The sequence below is a fragment of the Schistocerca gregaria genome, chromosome 6 (genome assembly GCF_023897955.1).
Source record: "Schistocerca gregaria isolate iqSchGreg1 chromosome 6, iqSchGreg1.2, whole genome shotgun sequence".
NCBI lineage: Eukaryota > Metazoa > Arthropoda > Insecta > Orthoptera > Acrididae > Schistocerca > Schistocerca gregaria.
Genome location: NC_064925.1, coordinates 40,846,018 through 40,869,448, shown reverse-complemented (window position 1 = coordinate 40,869,448; position 23,431 = coordinate 40,846,018). Strand labels below are relative to the sequence as shown.

At 40.5% G+C, this 23,431-nt stretch overlaps 1 protein-coding gene across 3 annotated transcripts in view; it reads left to right on the top strand.

Annotated features, from left to right (window-relative positions):
* Positions 1 to 23,431, top strand: part of LOC126278137 (uncharacterized) — a 500,725-nt gene that overhangs the window by 270,709 nt on the left and 206,585 nt on the right. For all 3 annotated transcript variants that reach the window (XM_049978028.1, XM_049978029.1, XM_049978027.1), the window contains exons 13-14: positions 7,637 to 7,774; positions 22,634 to 22,758. In XM_049978028.1, the coding sequence (XP_049833985.1) occupies positions 7,637 to 7,774; positions 22,634 to 22,758 (263 nt within the window). The remainder of the gene's footprint in view (positions 1 to 7,636; positions 7,775 to 22,633; positions 22,759 to 23,431) is intronic.

Genomic DNA, 23,431 nt, shown 5'->3' with positions numbered 1-23,431 from the left:
TGCAATATTTCATAGAAAATGAAACCCAACAGTCGAGGTAGAACAGGGCTTTAGCATTCGATCACACCGGATAAACCTCTTGCCATCGTATCTATAGACATTTTCACTCCGTTACCTCGTGCAAGATGTTATTTCAAGCACATACTAGATGCTCTGGATATCTTCACTAAATATATTAAATTACACATCATGAAAACTGCCACAGGCACACGAATTATCAAACGTCTGCTAAGTGATCACATTCCGCGAGTGGGCAAACTGCACGTTACTCTATCAGGTAATGCAGCGAACTTTACCTTGTAGGAGCAAAACCTTGACTTGAGGCGACATCGTGAAGATATTCACTTTGCTCTATCATCCAAAACTGAATCTGGTTGAACGCGTTTCCATGGGCTGATTCGTCTTATGAGGACTTGCTGTCATAATTGACAGACATTAAAGATAGAAAATCTGAGCAAATTCGAGGAAGTAGATAATAACTTGCCTCAGACGGCAACGAATTGTATGCCAGCGGAACTGACGTTCAGAAGGAAAGAAAGAAACGAGTGGTCGAAACAATCACAAAGGTACCTAATGAAGAAGTACAATGGGAAGATGAAGTCAGAACTGTACTTCTCAAACTAACCGAGAAAGCAGGGAGAAGGAAGATAGAATATGAACAGGACATAAAGAGATTTCAAAGCTTTCAGATAAGAGAAAACATATTGCTATGTACACACTCACATGCCTCGTTGTTACATAAACGAAAAGAAAAGTGGCAACTGTTGTGTTTTGGTCTGTTTGAGGTACTGAGAATACCACATCCATGGTCATATTTGTTAGGAAATCCTGAGACACCGATGAAGGGATTCTACTGACTTTATGCCTAGAGTGTTATGCGTGCTGAAAGAGTAGAAATGAATTGTTTGTCGATAAGATTGCAGATTTTTCTTTGCTGTAATAAAATACAGACATGTGTATCAGTTGTAGTATAGTTCAATCATATTTAATTTTTTCAGCCATCGTTATGTGTGTTTTTATCTAGGAAGATGTACAATTCGTGAATCTTATTTGTAGTTTTATACAGTAAGCTACATTACTTATATTTTTTTAGAGATAATTTGCAGTTTAGTAAGTAACATGTGACCATATGTTTAAATGATTTTCAATGTTTGATGACATTATCAGTGAATAATGTTAATAGAGATGATGAAATAGAATTCAGGTTATCTAGTTTAATTCAGTCAAGAGATTGCCCACTATTAGTAATTTTCTACATGGAAGATATTCTTTTGAATTCATTTAACGGAATAATTGTCAATTAGAGACATTTCTTTAGGATACTTTTCGTACCTAATGATGACTGTCAAAGTACAGAGCTGTTGCCAAAGAGTAGCCTGCTTCTGCTTGAAAAATTTGTTGAAGTAGCTTTGAATTAACCTACTTCTTTAAAAGTTGTATCAAGCTGATGCAGGTGATAAGTTGTGGGAGTTAATGAATTAAACCAGTCTCTGACCTAAGTCAGATTTTGATGCAGTAGTCATATCGCTTTGCACATAATACATCAGATGTCGAACATCCAACTGAGGAGACATGACAATTTATAACCAACGACGACAAACATCTGATGAAATGTTGTAAACTGTTGTGTGAACTATACTCCCATAATGAAAATATACGTTTGCAATCTCATTGGTGAATCCATGAATATGTACACATGAACAGCGGAAATTTACTGCTGAATAGTGGAACTTCATTTACCCTTCAGACTACACAGTAACTAACATTGTCACTGAGAAGTACACGAGTACATTTATTGTAGTGGCAAAGATTTAGTATTGTCAGTGTACCAAGGACAACCAGTTGTAATCTCCCCTATTCTTCCTGATTGCAGCTATTGTCCACAATAAGCAAAGTCTGTTACGAAAAATTTGAGTGGAGCGAACGTTACAGTAAACTTTCTAGTTTACTTAGCTTTTCATGTACAGTGGGCTCCAGTTCTCCTTTTCTAGGGGTCTGATTCTTGAAACTGAAACTATCACGTTTCATGTCCCCATGGTTGGATTGATCTAAATAAATTTGAAGATTGTTGTTGCAGAATTTTTGTTTGTACGTTAATATATTTTCTCAAATTTTAGAATATCGCTCAGAATTTTGATTTTTCGCATTAACAAAGCCGAAATTATATTGTTCACACAAAAATACGCCCGGTGCCATCAGACGCATGCTTCTGACCCTCACACTCTGCGGACATGACCATATTCCAAAGGGTTTACAATGTTTCTTAAGAAATGAATTTCTACTAGTTCCTGTTATTTTGTTACTTTCGACTATTATATCATAAATGAATCAAGAAGTAAATCTAGTAACGTATACAGTATTGCGTAAATAATAATAGAAGTTTAAGTGTGCCAGTAGTTTGTAATTTCAGGTGTTTCTAAAAAAATAATTTTAACTGTACATTCAGAACTAGCACTTATCGATTATAACGTCGATACTAACGCATTTTATAAAGTGATTTATTTTCATGAATTTTTGCTTTAGATTAGATTAGATTAGATTATTTTTTCGTCCCATAGATCCGTGCTGAGGAGATACTCGTGGATGTGGAACATGTCCATTTTTTTTAAATTTTTTTACAGCTGAAATAACGATACTAATGATATGAATATACACAATACATCATTTGTTTCTATTAAAAAATTCGTCAATGGAGTAGAAGGAGTTGGCCACTAGTAAGTCTTTCAGGCTCCGTTTAAACTGATCTTTATTTGTAACAAAATTTTTTATGTTTGCTGGCAAATTATTGAAGATGAGTGTTCCTTTCTGAAAAAAGTAAGTACTTGTAAGTCCTTGTGCAGATCATTTTTGTTCCTGGTATTGTATGTATGAACTGAGCTTTTTGTTGGAAAAAGAGATATGTTATTTAGGACAAATTTCATTAAGGAGTAAATATACGGAGAGGCAGTAGTTACTATACCCAGTTCGTTGAAGAGGTTTCTACTGGATGTCCATAAATGTACTCCACAAATAATACGTATTAGACGCTTTTGGACTCTGAAAACTTTTCTTTGACTTGAAGAGTAACCCCAAATTTTATACCATATGCCATTATGGAATGAAAGCAGGCAAAGTATGCAAGCTTTTTCATTTTTATGTCGCCTATGTCTGCTAAGAATCGATTTTCAAATACAGATTTGTTAAGGCTTTTCTGCAGTTCTGTGATGTGCTCCTCCCAACTGAATTTATTATCAAGTTGTAATCCCAGGAATTTAAGACTGTCAACCTCTTCTATCTGCTCTTCTTCATACTTTTATGTATATGCTGGGTTAAAACCTCTTACAGGTTCTGAATTGCATATAGCGAGTCTTTTAGAAGTTTAATGTCATTGAGTTGGCTTTAAATCATTTATTAATATCCATGAAAATATCATTAACAGATCTTTCTAGAACTACACTTGACATACTATTTTTTGAAATACTTGTGTCATCTGCAAACAAAACGAACTGTGCTTCTGGCAGTGTAACTGATGAGAGATCATTAATGTACACAAGAAAACACAATGGCCCTAAGATGGACCTTTGTGGGACACCACATGTAATTTCTTCCCATTCTGATGCTGACTGATGACTTAATTCACTAGTCCCTTGCACTGACACCATTTGTTTCCTGTTAGCGAGATATGACTTGAACCATTTTGCAGCACTGCCTGTGACACCATAGAGTTCTAATTTATTTAAAAGGATGTCGTGGTACACACAATCGAATGCCTTTGTCAGATCACAGAAAATACCTGCTGCTTGTAACTTGTTATTTAATGAATTAAGTACATCTGAAATGTAACAAACTGTGTATAAAATTACATGAAAGGTTTCATAAAACCAACTGCGATAACACTGACCTGTCCAAATTTCTAAAAAATGATGCTAATGTTGACAACTACCGTCCAGGAAAAGTAATGCTAGAGGAGGATGTCCCGTTACACACTGACAGTTGCGAAAAGTCATCTGACAAATGATAAAATGTAATTGTTCTTTTAGGAGTTACCCGAGTTAGATCCAGACTTGGCTGCTTTTGTAATATACTTACCCCGAATCTCACAATTCAGAGCGGACACGAGATAGAAAAACGTTTGTGCTAACCGCGTTCTCTTCCAGGAATTAGCCGTTAAAGAGTACTGACGTGTGTACGACCAGTTTCACGTCGACAACACGCCACTGCCGACAGCGCCGCGCTCCCAGGGTGTGACGTCAGCTCCCCAATGCCCGGAGACCAGTCGTGTGTCCTGCGCTGCGTCGCCAGCTCTGCTGCCGACAAGGACTCCTCTGAACTGCCCGCCTGGACACCGTCTCCACACCGAGAACACACATACCATTACAACAGATAGTTTGCGCGTCGGATTAGATCATTCTGACTCCACTAATGATATGAACAAATTTGCCAATATGACTTCAGTGAGGTCTTCTTGTCCAGAGATTCTCTTCAAAATACCAACCAGGCATTTATAACACTCAGATCTGGCACAAATCCAAACAATCTCATGTACCAACACCTTGTTTTCATTGGTACTCTGTAGAGCTCTATCAGCATACCAGTAAGATCAACTCCTCCCATATGCTTCTTTTACTAACGTACAATACTGGGACAGGGCACATCAATTCCTCTTTTTTCATTGCTGTCCCATCATTTTATTGTTGGAGTGGTGGAACACCACAAAATGAGCTTACAAGTGTCACGATTTCATTGTTTTGAATATCCGCGGTAATATACTAATGGCACATGTCCCAACTATGGGCAATGTTGCTCACAGGAAACATAAAAGTTTCATACTATTTACGTAATTCAAAACAATATTAGATTGAAATATTTCTGCTGTAAACTCATCTCTGGGTATTTCTTGAAGAAAATCTGCTAAGATTACTACAAATTTATTGAAATCCACTCTTTCAGAACCAAAATAAGACACCCCTGTTGCTCACACGAGGAGATCTCTTTAACACCACTGCACAAACTGCCATCTCGTGTGGAATATCTTAAACTATTACAACAACTATCATTCGCAGTGTGTAAAGGAACGTTGCCTGGAGGAAACAATTCCAGTAAAAGGCATTGGGGAGTGTTTGTTGTCTCATAAGGCCAACGTAAATGTGATGTTGCTTCAGAGCAAAACTGCCAAATAAAGGGTTAAAATGCCATGACCATACTTACTGCTTAAAATGTAAATGTAATTTTTAATCATGACCGAAATGTAGCTCGATATTGGCAGCTACTTCACAGGCTGAAAAAATTGTCCTAAGCCGCCAATCAGCGACATTCAGTAATAACTATAAGGTCAAAGCACGAATTTGGAACACGGTACAGTCCTTGGTGGTGGCAAAATGTTCAATAATCAAATTTATGTTACTCACTTTGTCTTTATATTAGTCATTGGCAAATTAAGGCATGCTTATCTGTATTTTATTTATTGGCGAATGAAGGCGTACTTGGTGCTACGTACTCATAGCGACAAGGACCGGTTCTGTAATGTGTGAAAGTTCTGTTCAATTGTGACATAAGGGTATTAAATTGACTGCCAGAGAGGTAAAGGGTTTTTGGTCTGTAGCGCTACTCTGGGTAGATTATCATTGTTTGTCTTGAGTAAGGAGTGGAGAGTGTAAGAAACGCATTGTAGGCTGCAGCAACTGATATTTTCCCGGTTATCGAAAATCAGATAAGTTTCAACCACACAAATGGCGTTAAATATTTTCTTTCTCTCTATGAGCTAGTAACTACAGAAAAGGCTGCAAATATTGCCAGAAGCAGCCAAAGACATTCAATTTTTCAACATGAATAGGTACGATTTAGTATTCTTCAACCAGATGCAGATTCATCCTATGAATGTCGACTACACCCATAGACTGTTTGAATCGATAGGTAAATGGATGCATTGAACGGTCGAATCTGCACGCATGACCATTAAATCTTTGGGAATCATTGTTGTCCTGCTTCTGGTACATAATATCCGCCTGAAGCTAGCGTCAAAATCTCATCAAACAAGGGTACTTGCACTCATATAGACTCTGCTCATTCTATGGGGACAGATAAAGCGCACTTTTTAGATTACAGCTGCACAAAGTTTTTCCAGCATCGTCGCTGGGGAACCACAAGGCTCTACTGAAAAGGGTTCAACGACTTATGGCACTTTGAACTATTAGTGAAGCTACTTACTGATATCGTCGTTTCCTTAATTAAATCAGTGCTCATTAACTAATATGTAATGAAAGATCTAAATAACTTCCAGTTCTAAATGTAAACCACGAACCAAAAAAAAAAAAAAAAAGGTTTGAATAAGATGTCCTTAAATAAATAAGTACATATTTTATCCTCATCGTGTTAAAATCCCTACTTCCTTACAGTTTTTATTAAATGCGAAAGTAACTTTGTCTGTTAGATTTTCATGACTAATCCGCCAAACCGAGTTCGATAAAATTTGGTTTGGAGAGCTTGAAACCTGTGGAAAGACATTCTTAAAGAGGAAACGTAAGTCCTGTGTCGGCAAACAGAGAGCTGGTACTGGTCCTCTTGTCCTCACTGGAGGGAGCCTGTAGATGATGTCCCGGGTTCATTTCCCGGTTGGGTCGGAGATTTCTCTCTGCTCAGGGACTGGGTGTTGTGTTGCCCTCGTCATCATCATCTCATCCCCATCGACGTGTAAGTCGCCAAAGCGGCGTTAACTCAAAAGACTTGCACAAGGCAACCGGTCTACCCGACGGGAGGCCCTAGGTGCACGGCATTTCATTTCGTGAAAGTACATTGTGTTTTGAGATTCTTTTTTCGGAACATAGTAAAATCATGTGCTGCATTCCACATGAAAGCTTGCTCTGCTTGATACGCTAACGAATTGTAAATATATATCAGCCGTACGACTGTTGTGTCACAGCAGGCTACATTGCAGGAATTCTTGGCAAATTTCACCATGGTGTAGTTTTTATGTATTTTGCTTTAGGACATGGAATGAACATTTGGGAAAGCATAGGCACAACTTGCAATGATTTGGTTGTGCCGCCATTGCCTCAGTTGCCTGGTGTCATTATTTCTTGTAATTTTTGTCACATGTATGCTCATAATTCTAATTATATATTCTCCAATTGATGTTTTTACATTTTAAAATGACGACGTAGTTCGTTGAAACCGGTAATGTAACCCTTTCCTTTTTTAAAAAAATTATATACTGTGGCTATGGCTTCACTATTGTAGTGTCAAATAAATTTAAATTATATTTTAGTCACGCTCCTTATGACAATCATGTCAGAATATAGAATAACTGAAAATATTCTAATGTCCTTACCTTCTAGCACCTTAAACACCAAATGAATTCATCTATCCATAAATTATATGCCAATGTGGATGTAATTTGATGCCCTGTAGGGTTCCATTTGTCACATAGATACTACATTTTCACGGCTTCTGTTAACTATAACTGAAAATGATGTACTGTAAGCAATTTAATATAATTAATCTACAGTATTATAACATGCTTCCATAATGATTTCCTGCTATTGGTTGTTGGTAAAAACAGTTTTGTAACCATTGTCACCAATTCAAACGATAAGAAGTTTTGTTTTCTGTCTTTTGAGTTATTACATTCATTGTGTCTAAAGTAAAATAAATGTTCCAGCATGTGACTCAGGAAATTACGGAGCATCTTGTCGCCAACGTTGTGGGAAATGCAAGGACAATGAACCCTGTGACCAGTACACAGGGATGTGTTACACTGGATGCTATGACGGATTTTATCCACCATTTTGTCAGCAGAGTAAGTACAAATAACAAAAACCCATGTTTATTTGCAGTTATCAATGGAGCTGTTCCGTACAGCATAATTTTGTTACTTTTTATTGTGATGTCTGAACTTCAACCTATTTAAGGGTTTGATGTTACAGTATGATAGCATTTTTAAAAATTATTAAGAACTTCACATATTTTACATGAATGGGGGTTGCATTTACTGATAACTGAATGGTTAGTTATTGCCCCATTTACATTGTCATTAGTGTGCTCCACAAATTTAAATTACTTCTGGCTGCCTCAAACACTATATTGGCAATCGTGCTTTCTTTTAAACTGCCACTTTGATGAATTTAGTAACCACTAAGTGAGTGTAGCAGTGGTCACTTTATACCAGAACTTGTATAGCATTAAACTGAATAATATAATTATTAACTTTTCATTCGTGTTTGGCTATAAACGGTGTGCTTGTATCTCTCTGACATTTTTCCACATCTACATACCTGTAGATATTTCGCAAGCCACCGTACGGTGCCTGACGAGGGGTACCCTGTACCACTGCTAAGCATTTCAGTTCCTGTTCCACTCGCAAACAGAGCGAGGGGGAAACCGACTGTCTATATGCCTCCGTATCAGCCCTAATTTTTCGTGTCTTATCTTCGTGGTCCTTACGCGTATTGTACGAGGTGCATTCAAGTTCTAAGGCCTCCGATTTCTTTTCTCCGGACTGGAAAGAGATAGAAACATGAGCATTGTTTTAAAATGAGGCCGCGTTCATTGTCAATACGTTCCAGAGGTGGCAGCACCGTATGGCAGATGGAACGTTACCGCCAGCGACGAGAATGAGAACTGTTTTAAATACTTAAAATGGTGACGTTTTCCTTACTTGAACAGCGTGCAATCATTAGTTTTCTGAATTTGCGTGGTACGAAACCAATTGAAATTCATCGACAGTTGAAGGAGACATGTGGTGATAGAGTTATGGATGTCTCGAAAGTGCGTTCGTGGGTGCGACAGTTTAATGAAGGCTGAACGACGTGTGACAACATACCGAAACAACCTCGTGGGTGCGACAGTTTAATGAAGGCTGAACGACGTGTGACAACATACCGAAACAACCTCGGGCTCGCACAAGCCGGTCTGACGACATGACGAGAAAGTGGAGAGAATTGTTCTGGGGGATCGCCAAATGACTGTAGAACAGATCGCCTCCAGAGTTAGCATTTCTGTGGATTCTGTGCAGACAATCCTGCATGACGACCTGAAAATGCGAAAAGTGTCATCCAGGTGGGTGCCACGAATGCTGACAGACTACCACATGGCTGCCAGTGTGGCATGTTGCCAAGCAATGTTGACGCGCAACGACAGCATGAATGGGACTTTCTTTCCGTCGTTTGTGACAAAGGATGAGACGTGGATGCCATTTTTCAATCCAGAAACAAAGCGCCAGTCGGCTCAATGGAAGCACACAGATTCACCGCCATCAAAAAAATATCGGGTAAGCGCCAGTGTTGAAAAAATGATGGTGTCCATGTTCTGGGACAGCGAGGGCGTACTCCTAACCCATTGCGTTCCAAAGGACACTACGGTAACAGGTGCATCCTACGAAAATGTTTTGGAGAACAAATTCCTTCCTGCACTGCAACAAAAACGTCCGGGAAGGGCTGCGCGTGTGCTGTTTCACCAAGACAACGCACCCACACATCGAGCTAACGTTACGCAACAGTTTCTTCGTGATAACAACTTTGAAGTGGTTCCTCATGCTCCCTACTCACCTGATCTTGCTCCTAGTGAGTTTTGGCTTTTTCCAACAATGAAAGACACTCTCCGTGGCCGCACATTCACTAGCCGTGCTGCTATTGCCTCAGCGATTTTCCAGTGGGCAAAATAGACACTTAAAGAAGCCTTCGCCACTGGCATGGAATCATGGCGTCAGCGTTGTGAAAAATGTGTACGTCTGCAGGGCGATTATGTCGAGAAGCAAAGCCAGTTTCATCGATTTCGGATGAGTAGTTAATTAGAAAAAAAATCGGAGGCCTTAGAACTTGAATGCACCTTGTATGTTGGTGGCAGTAGCTTCAAATGCCGGTTCTCTAAATTTTCACAATAACTTTTCTCAAAAAGAACGTCGCCTTCTCTCCAGGGACTCCCAGTTGAGATTTCCGTAACACGTACGTATTGTTCGAACTTTGTGTTAGCAACTCTAACAGACCGTTTACAAACTGCTTCGATGTCTTCCTTCCATCCGACCTCGTATGGATCGCAAACACTCGAGCAGTATTCAAGAATAGGTCGCACCAGCGCCCTGTATGCGGTCTCCTTTACAGGTGAACCACTCGTTCCTAAATTTCTCCTAATAAATCGAAGTCGGCCATTCGCCTTCTGCACCACAGTTGATATCGCTTTGCAGCGTTACGTCCAGATATTTGAACGACTTGATTGTGTCGTATAGGATACTAGTAATAGTTTTGCCCGAACATTACAGGTTCTTTCTTCCTACTCATCCGCATTAACTTAACGTTTTTCCACATTTAGTGCTAGATGCCATTAATTACATCAATCAGAAATTTTGCCTAAGTCGTCTTGTATCTTTCTACAGTCATGCAACGACGACACCTAACCGTACAGCACAGCATCATCAGCTAACAACCACAGTTTGATGCCCACCCTGTCATCCGAATCATTTGTGTGTGTAGAGGACAACAGCAGTCCTATCACACTTCCCTGGGGCACCCCTCACGATACTCTTGTCTCTGATGAACACTTGCCATTGAGGACAATTACTACTTAAGGAGTGTTCGAGCTACTCAGTTACATCTGCGAAATTTTTCCGTATACTCGTACCTTTGTTAACAGCCTGTAATGGGACACCGTGTCAAATGCTTTTCAGAAATCTAGAGGTATGGAATCTGCCTGTTGCCCTTCATCCATTGTTCCCAGTATACCATATGAGGAAAGGTCAAGTTGAGTTTCGCACGAGCGATGCTTTCTAAAACCATGCTGATTCGTGAACATAAGCTCCTCAGTCTCAAGAAATTTTGTCGTATTCGAGTTGAGAATATGTGCAGGGTCTGTGCAGCACACCGAGTTACGGATTTGTAATTTTGCGGTTCCGTTCTTTTATCCTTCTTATACGTTGCAGGCACCTGTGTTTTTTCCAGTCGCTTGGGACTTTGTGTTGGGCGGGCGATTCACAGTAAATGCAGCCTAGGTAAGGGACAAATGCCGTAGAATACTCTTAGTAAAACCGAACTGGGTTTCCACCCGGATCCGGTCATTTATTTGCTTTCAGATTTTTAAGTTGTTTCTCCAGGTCAGGGACGCATATTGCTATGCCTTCCATAAGGGAGTCTGTCCTATGATCAAATGACGGTATGTTTGTATGATTCTCCTGTGTGAAAGATTTCTTGAACGTGAGATTTAAAACATCAGCTTTCGTTCTGCGATCTTCAACTCCCACACCAGACTGGTGAACAAGGGACTGAAAGAAGCCTCAGACACTTTGTGCTCCTGACTCTCACTGTTTATGTATCATTCTTTCTTAAAGGAACACCGAGTTAAAACTGTCTTTTGCCCGCTAAATAAAACACGAGCATTATTGGGAAGTGTGAAAGATAAGCTCGGCTCGCGGAAGGATGGAATATACCAGATTCTCTGTCAGTGTGGCAAGACTTACATTGGACAGGCAGTGAGCACTATCGAAGATCGCAGTTGAGGACGTCAAAGCTACACATGACTGAAGTATCCTAACAAGATGGTGGTCGCAGAGCACTGTTTGTCCGAAAAACACGAGATGGATTGCGAGCGTACCAAGACCTTGGGCCAGACTTCTAAATGCTGGGACAGCGTTGTCAGAGAAGCCATCGAAATGAGCAGCAGAGAGAAACTCATCAACCGCGACTGCCGTTATAATCTTAGCAAGGGATGGGAACCAGCACTGAATATAATTAAGGAGACACGATGTGGTGAGCAGGGCGGATGTAGCAGCTACAGCGACGCAGCCACAGACGCCGACGCCGACGCCGACGCCGACGCCGACGCCTGCGTCTCCGCGACTGCAGACGCGCGCCCGCGGGCGCGGGCCGCAGAGAGAAGGGCCTGTCGCGGGAGTGGATATAAGGCGGCCGCCGTCCCTCAGGAGCTGCGTTCGTCAGTGCACCTGACCAAGGCGACGTGTAAGAGCGCCGAAATATTGTGTCCGTTGGACACTATGAAGTGGCACTACATCCGTGGACTCTTCGACCAACAAATACGCCGGGAGAAACTGGAGAATCATAAGTTTCTGATATTTTGTATTGCACACACGACTACTGGCTACGCAGTGTTTTTTTGTGATTACTTGGAGAGTATTTTACGTACGACATACAAAAACATTTAGTAGAATACTTAGTGAATACGTTACTTTCGTCACTCAACCTATCCTTAATATTTGTGGAAGAACTCACATAATCTGTGATTCCACATAAAATATTTTTAAAGGACACGATATTCGCTGTTGACTGTAAAAATTATTTATTTAACAACTGTAATTTTGGCCTTAAGCTCATTTTCAAGTGGTATTGCAAAAGGTAAAAAATGCAACAACAACGATGAAGCACAGAGTGCATGTACAGATTGGTGCCAAGTATACCGTGACTCATTACAATTACCTTTGTATCATCGGAAAATTGAACAGTCTTAGGAGTCTCTATGACAGCTAACGGCAAGCCTTTAACATACATTGTATAAGACGTGTACTTTTTTTTTTTTTTTTTGGGTCATCAGTCTTCAGACTGGTTTCGCGCGGCCTGCTGCGAATTCCTCTCCTGCACCAGCCTCTTCACCTCAGAGTAGCACTTGCAACCTACGTCCTCAATTATTTGGTGGATGTATCCCAATCTCTCGCTTGCTCTACAGTTTTTGCATTCTACAGCTCACTCTTCTTATTCCCTCTTCGCTCTTGTACCTATTGTATATTACCCGTCTCTCCCTATAGCTTACCCCTATTTTTCTCGGAATTTCGAACATCTTGCACCATTTTACATTGTTGAACGCCTTTTGCACGTCGAGAAATTCTATGAACGTGTATTGGTTCTATCTTTAGTCTTGCTTCCATTATCAACTGAAAGTTCAGAATTGCCTCTCTGGTGCCGAACTGGTCATCATCTAACACGTCAATTTTCTTTTTCAACCATCTGTATATTATTCTTGTCTGAAACTTGGATGCCTTAGCTGTTAAACTAGTTGTGCCATAATTCTCGCACATGTCCACTCTTGCAATCTTTGGAATTGTATGCATGACATTTTTCCCAATGCCACATAGTGTATCGCCAAACCCATACACTCTACACACTAAATTCTGATGGAATGTTACCCATCCCTTTTATCTTCTTCTATCTTAAGTCCTCCAAAGCTCTTTCAAATTCTGATTCTAATACTGGATTTCCTATCTCTTCTAAATCGAATCCTGTGCTTCTTCTACCACATCAGACTGATCTTCCCCCTCATACAGGCATCGAAAGTACTATTTCTACGTATTTGCTCTGTCCTCTGCATTTAACAGTGGAATTCTCGTTGCACTCTTAATGTTACAACCTTTACTATTTGTCACCGGAGCTTGTTTTGACTTTACTGTATGCTGAGTGCCTCCGACAATCATTTCTTTTCCTATTTCTTGACTTTTTCGTGCACCCGTTTTGTCTTAGCTTCCCTGCACTTCCTATATGTTTCGTTCCGCGGTGACTTGTACGTACTTCTGTATTCCTGAACTTCCGTGAACATTTTTGTACTTCCTTCTTTCATCAACCAACTGAAACATTTCTTCTGTTACCCATGAATTCTTAGCAGTTACCTTCTGTGTAACGGTGTTTTTCTCTCCATCTTCTGTGATTTTCGTTTTTGATCTCCATTCCTTTTCAACTGTACTGGCTATTGAGCTGTTCCTTATTGTTGTTTCTATAACCTTAGAGAACTTCAAGCACATCTCGTCATTCCTTACTACTTCTGTATCCCACTTCTTTGCGTATTGATTCTTCCTGACTAACCTCTTTAACCTCATCCTCTTCATCACAACTATATTGTGATCTGAGTTATACCTGCTCCTGTGTAAGGCCTACGACCCATTTTCTGATTTCGGAATCTCTGCCTGACCATGATGTAATCAACTGAAGCCTTCCCTTATCAGCAAGCCTTTTCCAATTATACGTTCTTTTGTGATTCTTGAACAGAGAATTCGCTATTACGCAATTAATCTTTCTCCTCTCTCATTCCTTGTCCTAAGCACATATTCTCCTGTATACTTTTCTTCTGCTGCTTTCGTACAACAGCATTCGAGTCCCCCATGACTATTAGGTTTTCATCCTACCTTACGTACTTATAGCCCTTTCAGTATCCGCATATACTTTCCCTATCTTTTCATATTCAACTTGCGACATCGGAATGTGTACCTGATCAATCGTTGCGGGCGTTGGTTTGCTGTCGATTGTGATAGAACAAGCCGATCAATGGACTGTTCAAGATAATTCACTCTCTGCCCTACCTTCCTATTCATAACGAATCCTTCTCCCATTATACTATCTTCTGCTGCTGTTGATCTACCCTATACACATCTGACCCCTACTATATCGAGAGTACGCCTTTGCATTTCCCTTTCAGATTTTCTAACTTCCCTACCACGTTGAAGCTTCTGACATTCCACTATCCGACTCGTAGAATGTTATCCTTCCGTTGGCTACTCAATCTTTTCCTCGTGTATCCCCCCCCCCCCCCCCCCCCTTGCAGATACGAGTGGGGCACTATTCCAGAATCTTTTGCCAATGGAGAGATCATCATAATGACACTTTTTCAATTACATGCCACATGTCCTGTGGATACACGTGAATTGTCTTTAATGCAGTGGTTTCCATCGCTTTCTGTATCCTCATGTCGTTGATCATTGCTGATTCTTCCGCCTTTTGAGGCGGTTTTCCACCCCATGGGGAAGAGACTGAGTGCACTGAACCGTTCTTCTTTAATGCAGTGGTTTCCATCGCTTTGTGTATCCTCATGCCGTTGATCATTGCTGATTCTTCCGCCTTTTGAGGCGGTTTTCCACCCCATGGGGTTCAAATGGCTCTGAGCACTATGGGACCTTAGCGGTCGCGCGGTTCCAGACTATAGCGCCAGAACCGCTCGGCCACAGCGGTCGGCCACCCCATGGGGAAGAGACTGAGTGCACTGAACTGTTCGTCCGCCCTCTTTGACAAGGCTGTTGGCAGTTTGAGGGTGACTTTTAATGCTGGAAGCTTTCAGTCGCCAATGTTGATTATTCACCGAAATTTAACTGGTGGCGCGTTTAGAATCCGAGACCAAGGACGGTTTGATTACTAATTACTCATTTTATAGCACGTCAGTTATGAAGTGGTGCTAAAAACTAATGTGGAAACTATTAACGCGTTTTAAATGAAATAAACTTCACTAACATTCTACCTCTTCATTCTTGAAGTCTACATATTTATTTCTCAACATAGTCACCCTGGCGGGAACACATTTCTCTCAACGAGAGACCACTTTGTTGATTCCGTCACTGTGGGATGTTTGGCTTTTCTGACGGAGCCGCAACCTCAGCTCTGCCTCCGCTATTTCATCACTATCAGAGTGAAGTCGTCGAAGGTGGTCTGTAAGTTTTGGAAACAGATGAAAATCGGATGATGCCAAGTCGGCACTTTATGGAGGATGATCGATGACAGCTGATGCAAGAGTGGATTGTTGCTCGTGTGTGGACAGGCACTGGCATGATGAAGGAGAACGCGTTTTAAATGAAATATTCAGTAACTACATTTAACAGTGGAATTCTCGTTGCACTCTTAATATTAATACCTTTACTTTTTTTGTCACTGAAGCTTGTTTTGACTTCACTGTATGCTGATTTCTAGCGGCATACGTGTTCCCAAGTATGTGAGTGGGTCGAAGACTTCTTAGGTAATAGAACCCAGTGCGTTGTCCTCGATGGTGAGTGTTCATCGGAGGTGATGACACATCTGGAGTGCCCAGGGGAGTGCGGTAGGTCCGCTGTTGTTTTCTATCTACATAAATGATCTTTTGGATAGGTTGGATAGCAATGCACGGCTGTTTGCTGATGATGCTGTGGTGTGCGCGAAGGTGTCGTCGTTGAGTGACTGTAGGAGGATACAAGATCACTTGGACAGGATTTGTGATTGGTGTAAAGAACGGCAGCTAACTCTAAATATAGATAAAATGTAAATTAATGCAGATGAATAGGAAAAATAATCCTGTAATGTTTGAATACTCCATTAGTAGTGTAGCACTTGGCACAGTCACGTCGATTAAATATTTGGGCGTAACATTGCAGAGCGATATGAAGTGGGACAAGCATGTAACGGCAGTTATGGGGAAGGAGGATGGTCGTCTTCGGCTCATTGGTAGAATTTTGGGAAGATGTGGTTCAACTGTGAAGGAGACCGCTTATAGAACGCTCGTGCGACCTATTCTTGAGTGCTGCTCGAGCGTTTGAGATCCCTATCAGGTCGGATTGAGGGAGGACGTAGAAGCAATTCAGACGCGGGCTGCTAGATTTGTTACTGGTAAGTTTGATCATGACACGAGTGTTACGGAAATGCTTCAGGAACTCGGATGGGAGTCTCTAGAGGAAAGTAGGCGTTCTTTTCGTGAATCGCTACGGAGGAAATTTAGAGAACCAGCATTTGAGGCTGACTGCAGTACAATTTTACTGCCGCCAGCTTACATTTCGCGGGAAGACGACAAAGATAAGATAAGAGAGATTAGGCCTCGTACAGAGGCATATAGGCAGTCATTTTTCCCTCGTTCTGTTTGGGAGTGGAACAGGGAGAGAAGGTGTTAATTGTAGTACGAGGTACCCTCCGCCACGCACCGTATGGTGGATTGCGGAGTATATATGTAGATGTAGATCTAGATGAGAGAGTGCTTCACGTGTGGATGAAGTTTCCAGCGGTTAGAAACTCGATTACAGCACGGTTTTTTGCCCACACCGCCATGTTGTACGCTACAATTCGGAAGCCACTAGCGGCAGAACGTTCGTCAGCGAAGTGGGTAACAAACCTCGTTACACACTCACGTAATGCCTCGGAACGGAATAAAAAAGCGAAGCCGTGACTCTTCAGCACGATCTCGCAGCTCATTTCCTATTATCTCAAAGTGCACCACCTCGCTGCACTACCTACCATTGTATACAAGGCTTGTTCGAGCAGTTCTATGTATGCACAGTGTGCTTCATTTTTATGTATATTACCGCTTTTGCACTAACATTTAAAATAGCCTTAAGTATAAAATTACAGTTGCGAAATAAATGATTTCTACAGTCAATGGCGAATATGACGTCATTTAAAGAACTTATTCGTGACTCGGAACCAAACAATGAGAGTCAAACACAAAAATAATTTGACTTAGGCGAGTAGAGCGTGTATGCATTTCTGTAACATACCTCGCTCACAGTAAAGGTATTTCCAGACTTCATTTAAAGTGCCTTTATCTTATTTTTGATCGAAGGCTTCCATATGAAACGTGCTAGGAAGTTATTGCTATACAGATTCTGAGGAATACCTTTTTTGATTAAGCACTAGAATAATCATGTGGATGTACAGCTTGTGATAGCAAGTGATCATCAGGTTTTTTGTTTGTTACACTCATAAGGACAAATGCAGAATACAGTAACAAGAAAAAAGTGGGTCTTTCAGATACTACTATGTACAAAATTTCCAAGTTTTCTAGTGAGTGCCGGAAACAAATAACAATACGTTAATATTCAAATATGCGTATGTTTTAACATGCAGTGTGTGATTCCTGTGATCTTACAAGGCATCAGCATCATACGTCATTCTGACTGATGGTAGTCTCAGTACCTGAATTTGGTTCAACATCTCAACGCTGTTTCACTCACATGAAATGCCCTTACTTCTAGCCACCCAAGTAAACTGCAACCTTCTTAGCATTGACCTGCCGGCTGGAGTGGCCTTGCGGTTCTAGGCGCTATATCTTTGAACCAGCGACCGCTACGGTCGCAGGTTCGAATCCTGCCTCGGGCATGGATGTGTGTAATGTCCTTAGGTTAGTTAGGTTTAAGTAGTTCCAAGTTCTAGGCGACTGATGACCTCAGAAGTTAATTCGCATAATGCTCAGAGCCATTTGAACCATTTTAGTATTGGCCTGAATCTCATTGAAGACCAGGTTAACAGTTCAGTACATATAGAGTAAGTGGTGAAAATGTGGCCCGTGCAACAAATATGGCCCCCCTTAATATCTTACTAACATTTAGTGGTGATAGCGGAACTAGTCTACTAGTATCCTCAGTGGCCTGTAGAAGCGCCGGAAGCAGGTCAGTACAGTGGTTGAGCGACAGCGCGGTTATATTTTCCATGCTCGTGTTCAAAACTTTGAGAGGTACGTGAATTTCACTATATTAACGTACCATTATTGGTTAATACTTAGATGTAAGCACCATGCATACAACCTAGAAAGTATTGGCAACAGTTTCAAATAGATTAAAAGGTGTGGTATTATTTCGTTTTTAAGGTGTTTACACGAGTTTACAAGGCGTAGGTGACTGTAATATGGCCCCCATTGGTGCTTTTAATGTGGACTTCTGGGTCCATATTATAAGCAGTCCCTAAAACGTTTTTATTTTTGTTTTCAGATGCCTAGGACTAATCTAGCACCTAACCCAAAGGCAGATGTGGGATAAAAACAAAATGCGAGAGAGTGTCTGCTGTCGCAGGCAAAACAGTGTGAGTTAAAAAAGCACCGAAATGGTTTGCTGCCCTCAAAACAACTCTGCGGCGGTATGTGTGTGAGGCTAATACCTCACAGATGGCAGATGTTGAAACTAAAGAACTTGGAAGAAAACTAGCTCTACCAACATCCCTAGAAAGTGAACTAGCGGATTACTTACGGTACATGGAGGCCAAATCCTATGGTTTCACTGGTATGGATGTTCGAAAAATGGCCTACCAACTTGCAGTTAGGAATGGAATTGCAACAAACTTCAGGTTTCTTCGACGTCATCAAGATAAGCTTTCAATAAGAAAGCCAACTGGAACATCGTATGATTGAGCAAAATGCTTTACCCGTGAGAGAGTTAACTCATGCTATGACTAGATACAAGCTGCATACGAGAAACATAAATATCCAGAAGATCGTGTATGCAACGTGGACGAAACAGGCATTAGTGTAGCTCAGAGTAAGATACCACAAGTAACTGCAAGCAAAGATAAACGCCCAATTTCTTCTCTGACTGCTGCAGAGCGTGGATCTCTAGTAACGGTCATCTGTTCGATGAGTGCGGGAGGTTCTTATGTTCCCCGCTGTTCATATTCTCGAGAACTAATGTGGCAGACGTTCTTATGAAAGATGCTCCTCCTGGGTCAATTGGGAGAGCCCACCCATCTGGTAGGGTTCAAGCAAACCTGGCCATGGAATGGTTGAATCATTTTGTTGAAAAAAAAAAAAAAAAACAAATCCAATAGAGACTTCGTATATTCTATTCATCCTTGATGGCCACTTCTCCCATGTAAGGAATATTCACACAACACAAAACTGGATGGTACTTTTATGGATGCACTTAAGACTCACTACACCGAGAATATTCGTCAATGGATGCTCTATGAAAGCAAACCTGTTGGACCCTATGGTATAGCGTCTCTCTTTGGCAAGGCCTACCTCCATACTATCCTCTGTGTCCTCGGTGGCTCAGACGGATAGAGCGTCTCCCATGTAAGCAGGAGATCCCGGGTTCGTCTCCTGGTTGGGGCACACATTTTCAACTGTCTCCGTCGATGTAGATCAACAACTGTCTACAGCCTATGGTTTTGATTTAATTATCATTTCATTCTAAGAGAGCTTACCATCTTCATCTGGTTAAGGCTAACCAGCCATTGACCTTCTTCTGTGCTGGATGCACACGTATTGCCCGAACTCTTACGGGACTCGGTAACATTGTCTGCCGCGAGTAATGAGTGTAATGGGCAGGGGCAGTAAGAATGTAGTGAGTGGACATTAAAGTTGGGAATGTGGGTCTCACGGGGAGCGTGCAAGGGATAAATCCCTGCAGTCGCACTATCCTCTGTGCACTCAGTGGCTCAGTTGGACAGCGCGTCTGCCATGTAAGCAGGAGATCCCGGGTTCGAGTCCTGATCGGGGCACACATTTTCAACTGTCCCCGTTGATGTATATCAATGCCTGTCGACAGTCTAGGGTCTTGATTTAATTATCACTGCAAAAGAAAATATCTTCAGCCTCGGCAGAGGTCGACATCACACTATATCAAAGTGATCGAGTAATGGTCACTCACATAACGACGAGAGTAATGAACTGCCAGTTACAGGCAGCGTGCAGACGGCGTATCTTAGCGAAATACGTCATCGTAACCTAAATGTCAACAAGCATGTGGGCAAGTAGGTATCAGTTGTCAAATCATATCAGTCCAGAATGTATCAGCTGACTGTAGACATGCAGTTCCTCTCCCCAGACCGGAAGACCCATCAAGACTGATAATTGCACTCAAATATAAATATAAGGAAGCTTCCACTCTAAAGGAGAATTTATAATGTTTCTATCATTCGTTCTGGTGACAACTTCCAGTTCACGGTAAACAAATCTACCGAGGAACACAGAGCTCCTAATAAGTACGCTACTTAAGAGTTTATTACATGATTAGAATTACATTCTTGATACTGTTTAGTAGCTGATCGTAGTAAATACAGACTGTAAACGTTTTGAAGAGCCTTGGCACCTTAATTTCGTTTGCTAAATAGTGCAGTGTTTCTAGAAAGTTGGTTTTGTACATAACCTTGAGTAGGCGTGCACTATTTGCGGTGAAAAACAATAATTGTTAATTTGTATCATAGTTTACATTTTCCTTGTCTAGAATTTGATGCATTATCTTCTTCCCCTTCAATATTGTGCTTGCTAAGGTGAAAAATTACTGAAAAACTTGTAAAGACATTTGATGATGACAGTTCGTTATATAAACCAGAAATAACATACATCCAATTGAAATGCCAACCCCATTTTCGTATGTTAGACGTATACGTATCATTGTAACACTTGAAGAGCGTCATACAATAATTTTGATATGGAAATATTTACTTTCGTAATCTATTGTGCCTTAACGCAAGTGTAGGTTGAAAAAATGGAGTTAATTGCAGGCTTCTAGTACCTGGCAGTAACTCAGTTGCCTGTTTGTTTGTGCTGTTATCTGCTTAGCATAGCATTTTAGCCAACTTGCGTTTCCTGCAGTTGTAAGCATATTCAGGTTACGTTTCCTACATTACATCACTGACACCTAAATTTAAGTGTCAACTGCCAGTTTACCAAGTTATGTTCTAGCCATATGTATTTTGTAACTATATATGCATGGAAATAGCATCGCTGCACTTAATTTGAGGATTCACAATCATATTTTAGGCACCAGTTTTGTTGGATATGTGTGCATGTTGTAATTAACATTTAGACAGTTGACGAAAACATAACATTTTTGTTTTGTTTTCTGACGTATTGTTCCAGAGAGCAATTTAGATGTAGGAAATACTTAATTTGTCGAACCATTACTCCTTACAGCATGTATGGTGCAGACTTCAAACATTAAACACAGGTTTGTGTTGCTAAACCTGTAAGTTCATGGCATACAGATTTGTGCGCTTACGATTGTATATGTGTGTGTATGTTTGTATTTATGAGACTGTATGTATATTTTTTGGACGTATTGTAGATAAAGCTATACTATAAGTTACACTTTTAATGTGTATTTTTCGACTAATATTTTTTAATAAAGTGCAAAAATTTATATTGTTTGAATACTTTTAAACATGGCCAAGACAACTGCTTTGGGGCTGTAGTGGGAACGGTTGTTTCTTTTTAATAACCTCTAAAGTGTGCATTTTAAGTTATTGTACAGTGAATGGCCGTTTCATGGTACAATTCTGCACAGTGACTGGAAGAGAGAGATGTAATTTATTGATATCATGGTTTGTGATGACAGATAAGGGTTACATAATCGTGTTACATGTTATACGATCATAGATAGAGGTGGACATGGCTTTTATCTCATGAGTAGTAAAAGTGTGAAATTTTTAGCACACTTGCAGTTTTCAAGACTATTTAAGTGCAAAGTATTCCGGCCCTGGCATATCCATACTACTGAATTATACTAATTACAGCGTGCACAAAGGTATTCAAGCAATTTTTTCTGTCAAACACCACACAATTGTTTGAAAGTTATATACATATATGTAGGTGTATTAATTTCATTTAAGAGTCACATTAATGTAACCAGAAAACGGTTTCCATATAACCTTTTGATTGCATGTATCAAATAAATATATAACAATTGCCCTAGTTCAGTAAATTATTGATGACATCCCACCTCAAATCGTTTTCTGTCTACTTCAGTGGTTGGTGGGACAGCCTCTTCGTATAAAAGATTGATACAAAAGAGGGAACACTGAGTGTCGCTGAGAAATGGCATCAGCCTAGAAGGGACGCCTGGCTAGATACCCTAATCTTAAGGAGACGACTCGTGAAAAGCGAGACAGCCAGGCAGAAACAGGTCCTGGTCATGACTTGTACCTTTAGTTTTCACTTCAGATGCACTGCTATTAATGTTTCCACCTGTCACTATATATCTCTCTGCTTTGACTAATAACGAATTGCGGTCAATAATAAACAGAAAAAAAACAGTCGCATATATTTAGATTTCAATGCTCCTTTTAATGGCGATAAATTAGTAAGAAATGGATGATACTGAAAATAAATCGCATTTCTTGCAAAATGTATTTGCTTTCTAAGCTTTGCACAGGGGTGTCTTTAGTAACTCATTATATTTCACCATCAGTTTCTAAGTTTGTGATTAATGGGCCATTATTTGTTTACTTTTCAGCCTACAAGGTATTAGGGAATGCGCCAGATGTAATTGAAGACAATTACAATTCACTAAAGATCAGAATATCGTTCAAAAACGTAACTGGAGAAGGAGAGCCAGTTTTCTATGAAGTGCAGTACAAAGTAAGTTTGATGTAGTATTCTTTGCTGTGAACTAAGTAGACATGAGAGGCTTTGTGAGTATCGAACTTAACAATTCAAATAACTTGAAGTACTTGGATTATTTACTGTTCATGAACAGTTAATACGATGAGGTTAAAAGTATTATTTCAAACACCAGCAAGACTGTACCTACAAGCCTAACCACACACTCTGCATCCACATTCATTTACTTAACATCGTCTGAATTGAGTTTGCCATTGCTGGTAGGTACTTTACGGTGGGATTTAATTTAACAGTTCTTTCTGATTTTGAAAATCCGCAGTTCCATTGATTTATAACTTCTATACCCGATCTCACAAGATACCCTCACTCACAATCTTCTATTTATGAGGGCTCTGACAGGGCTCCAAATATCTCGCCATATCTCAGTAAATAAGAAAATTATAATATTTCGCAAATAATAATCTTTCCCCAAAACTGTTTCATATTTACACAAGACTGCGTGGTGTGCGAGCACCCGAGAAACGAGAACTACCTTTCAGGCTTGCTGAGATTGAAGTCACTAACTGCACCAACGAAAACCAGCAGGAGCCAGACCACACACTTTTCATACAATGGAGCTTCCCCGTCAGTGATGCTAGCGCTCTAGAGCAAAAATGTCTAAGGGTGGAACCAGTCTGTCTGGGAAAGGATC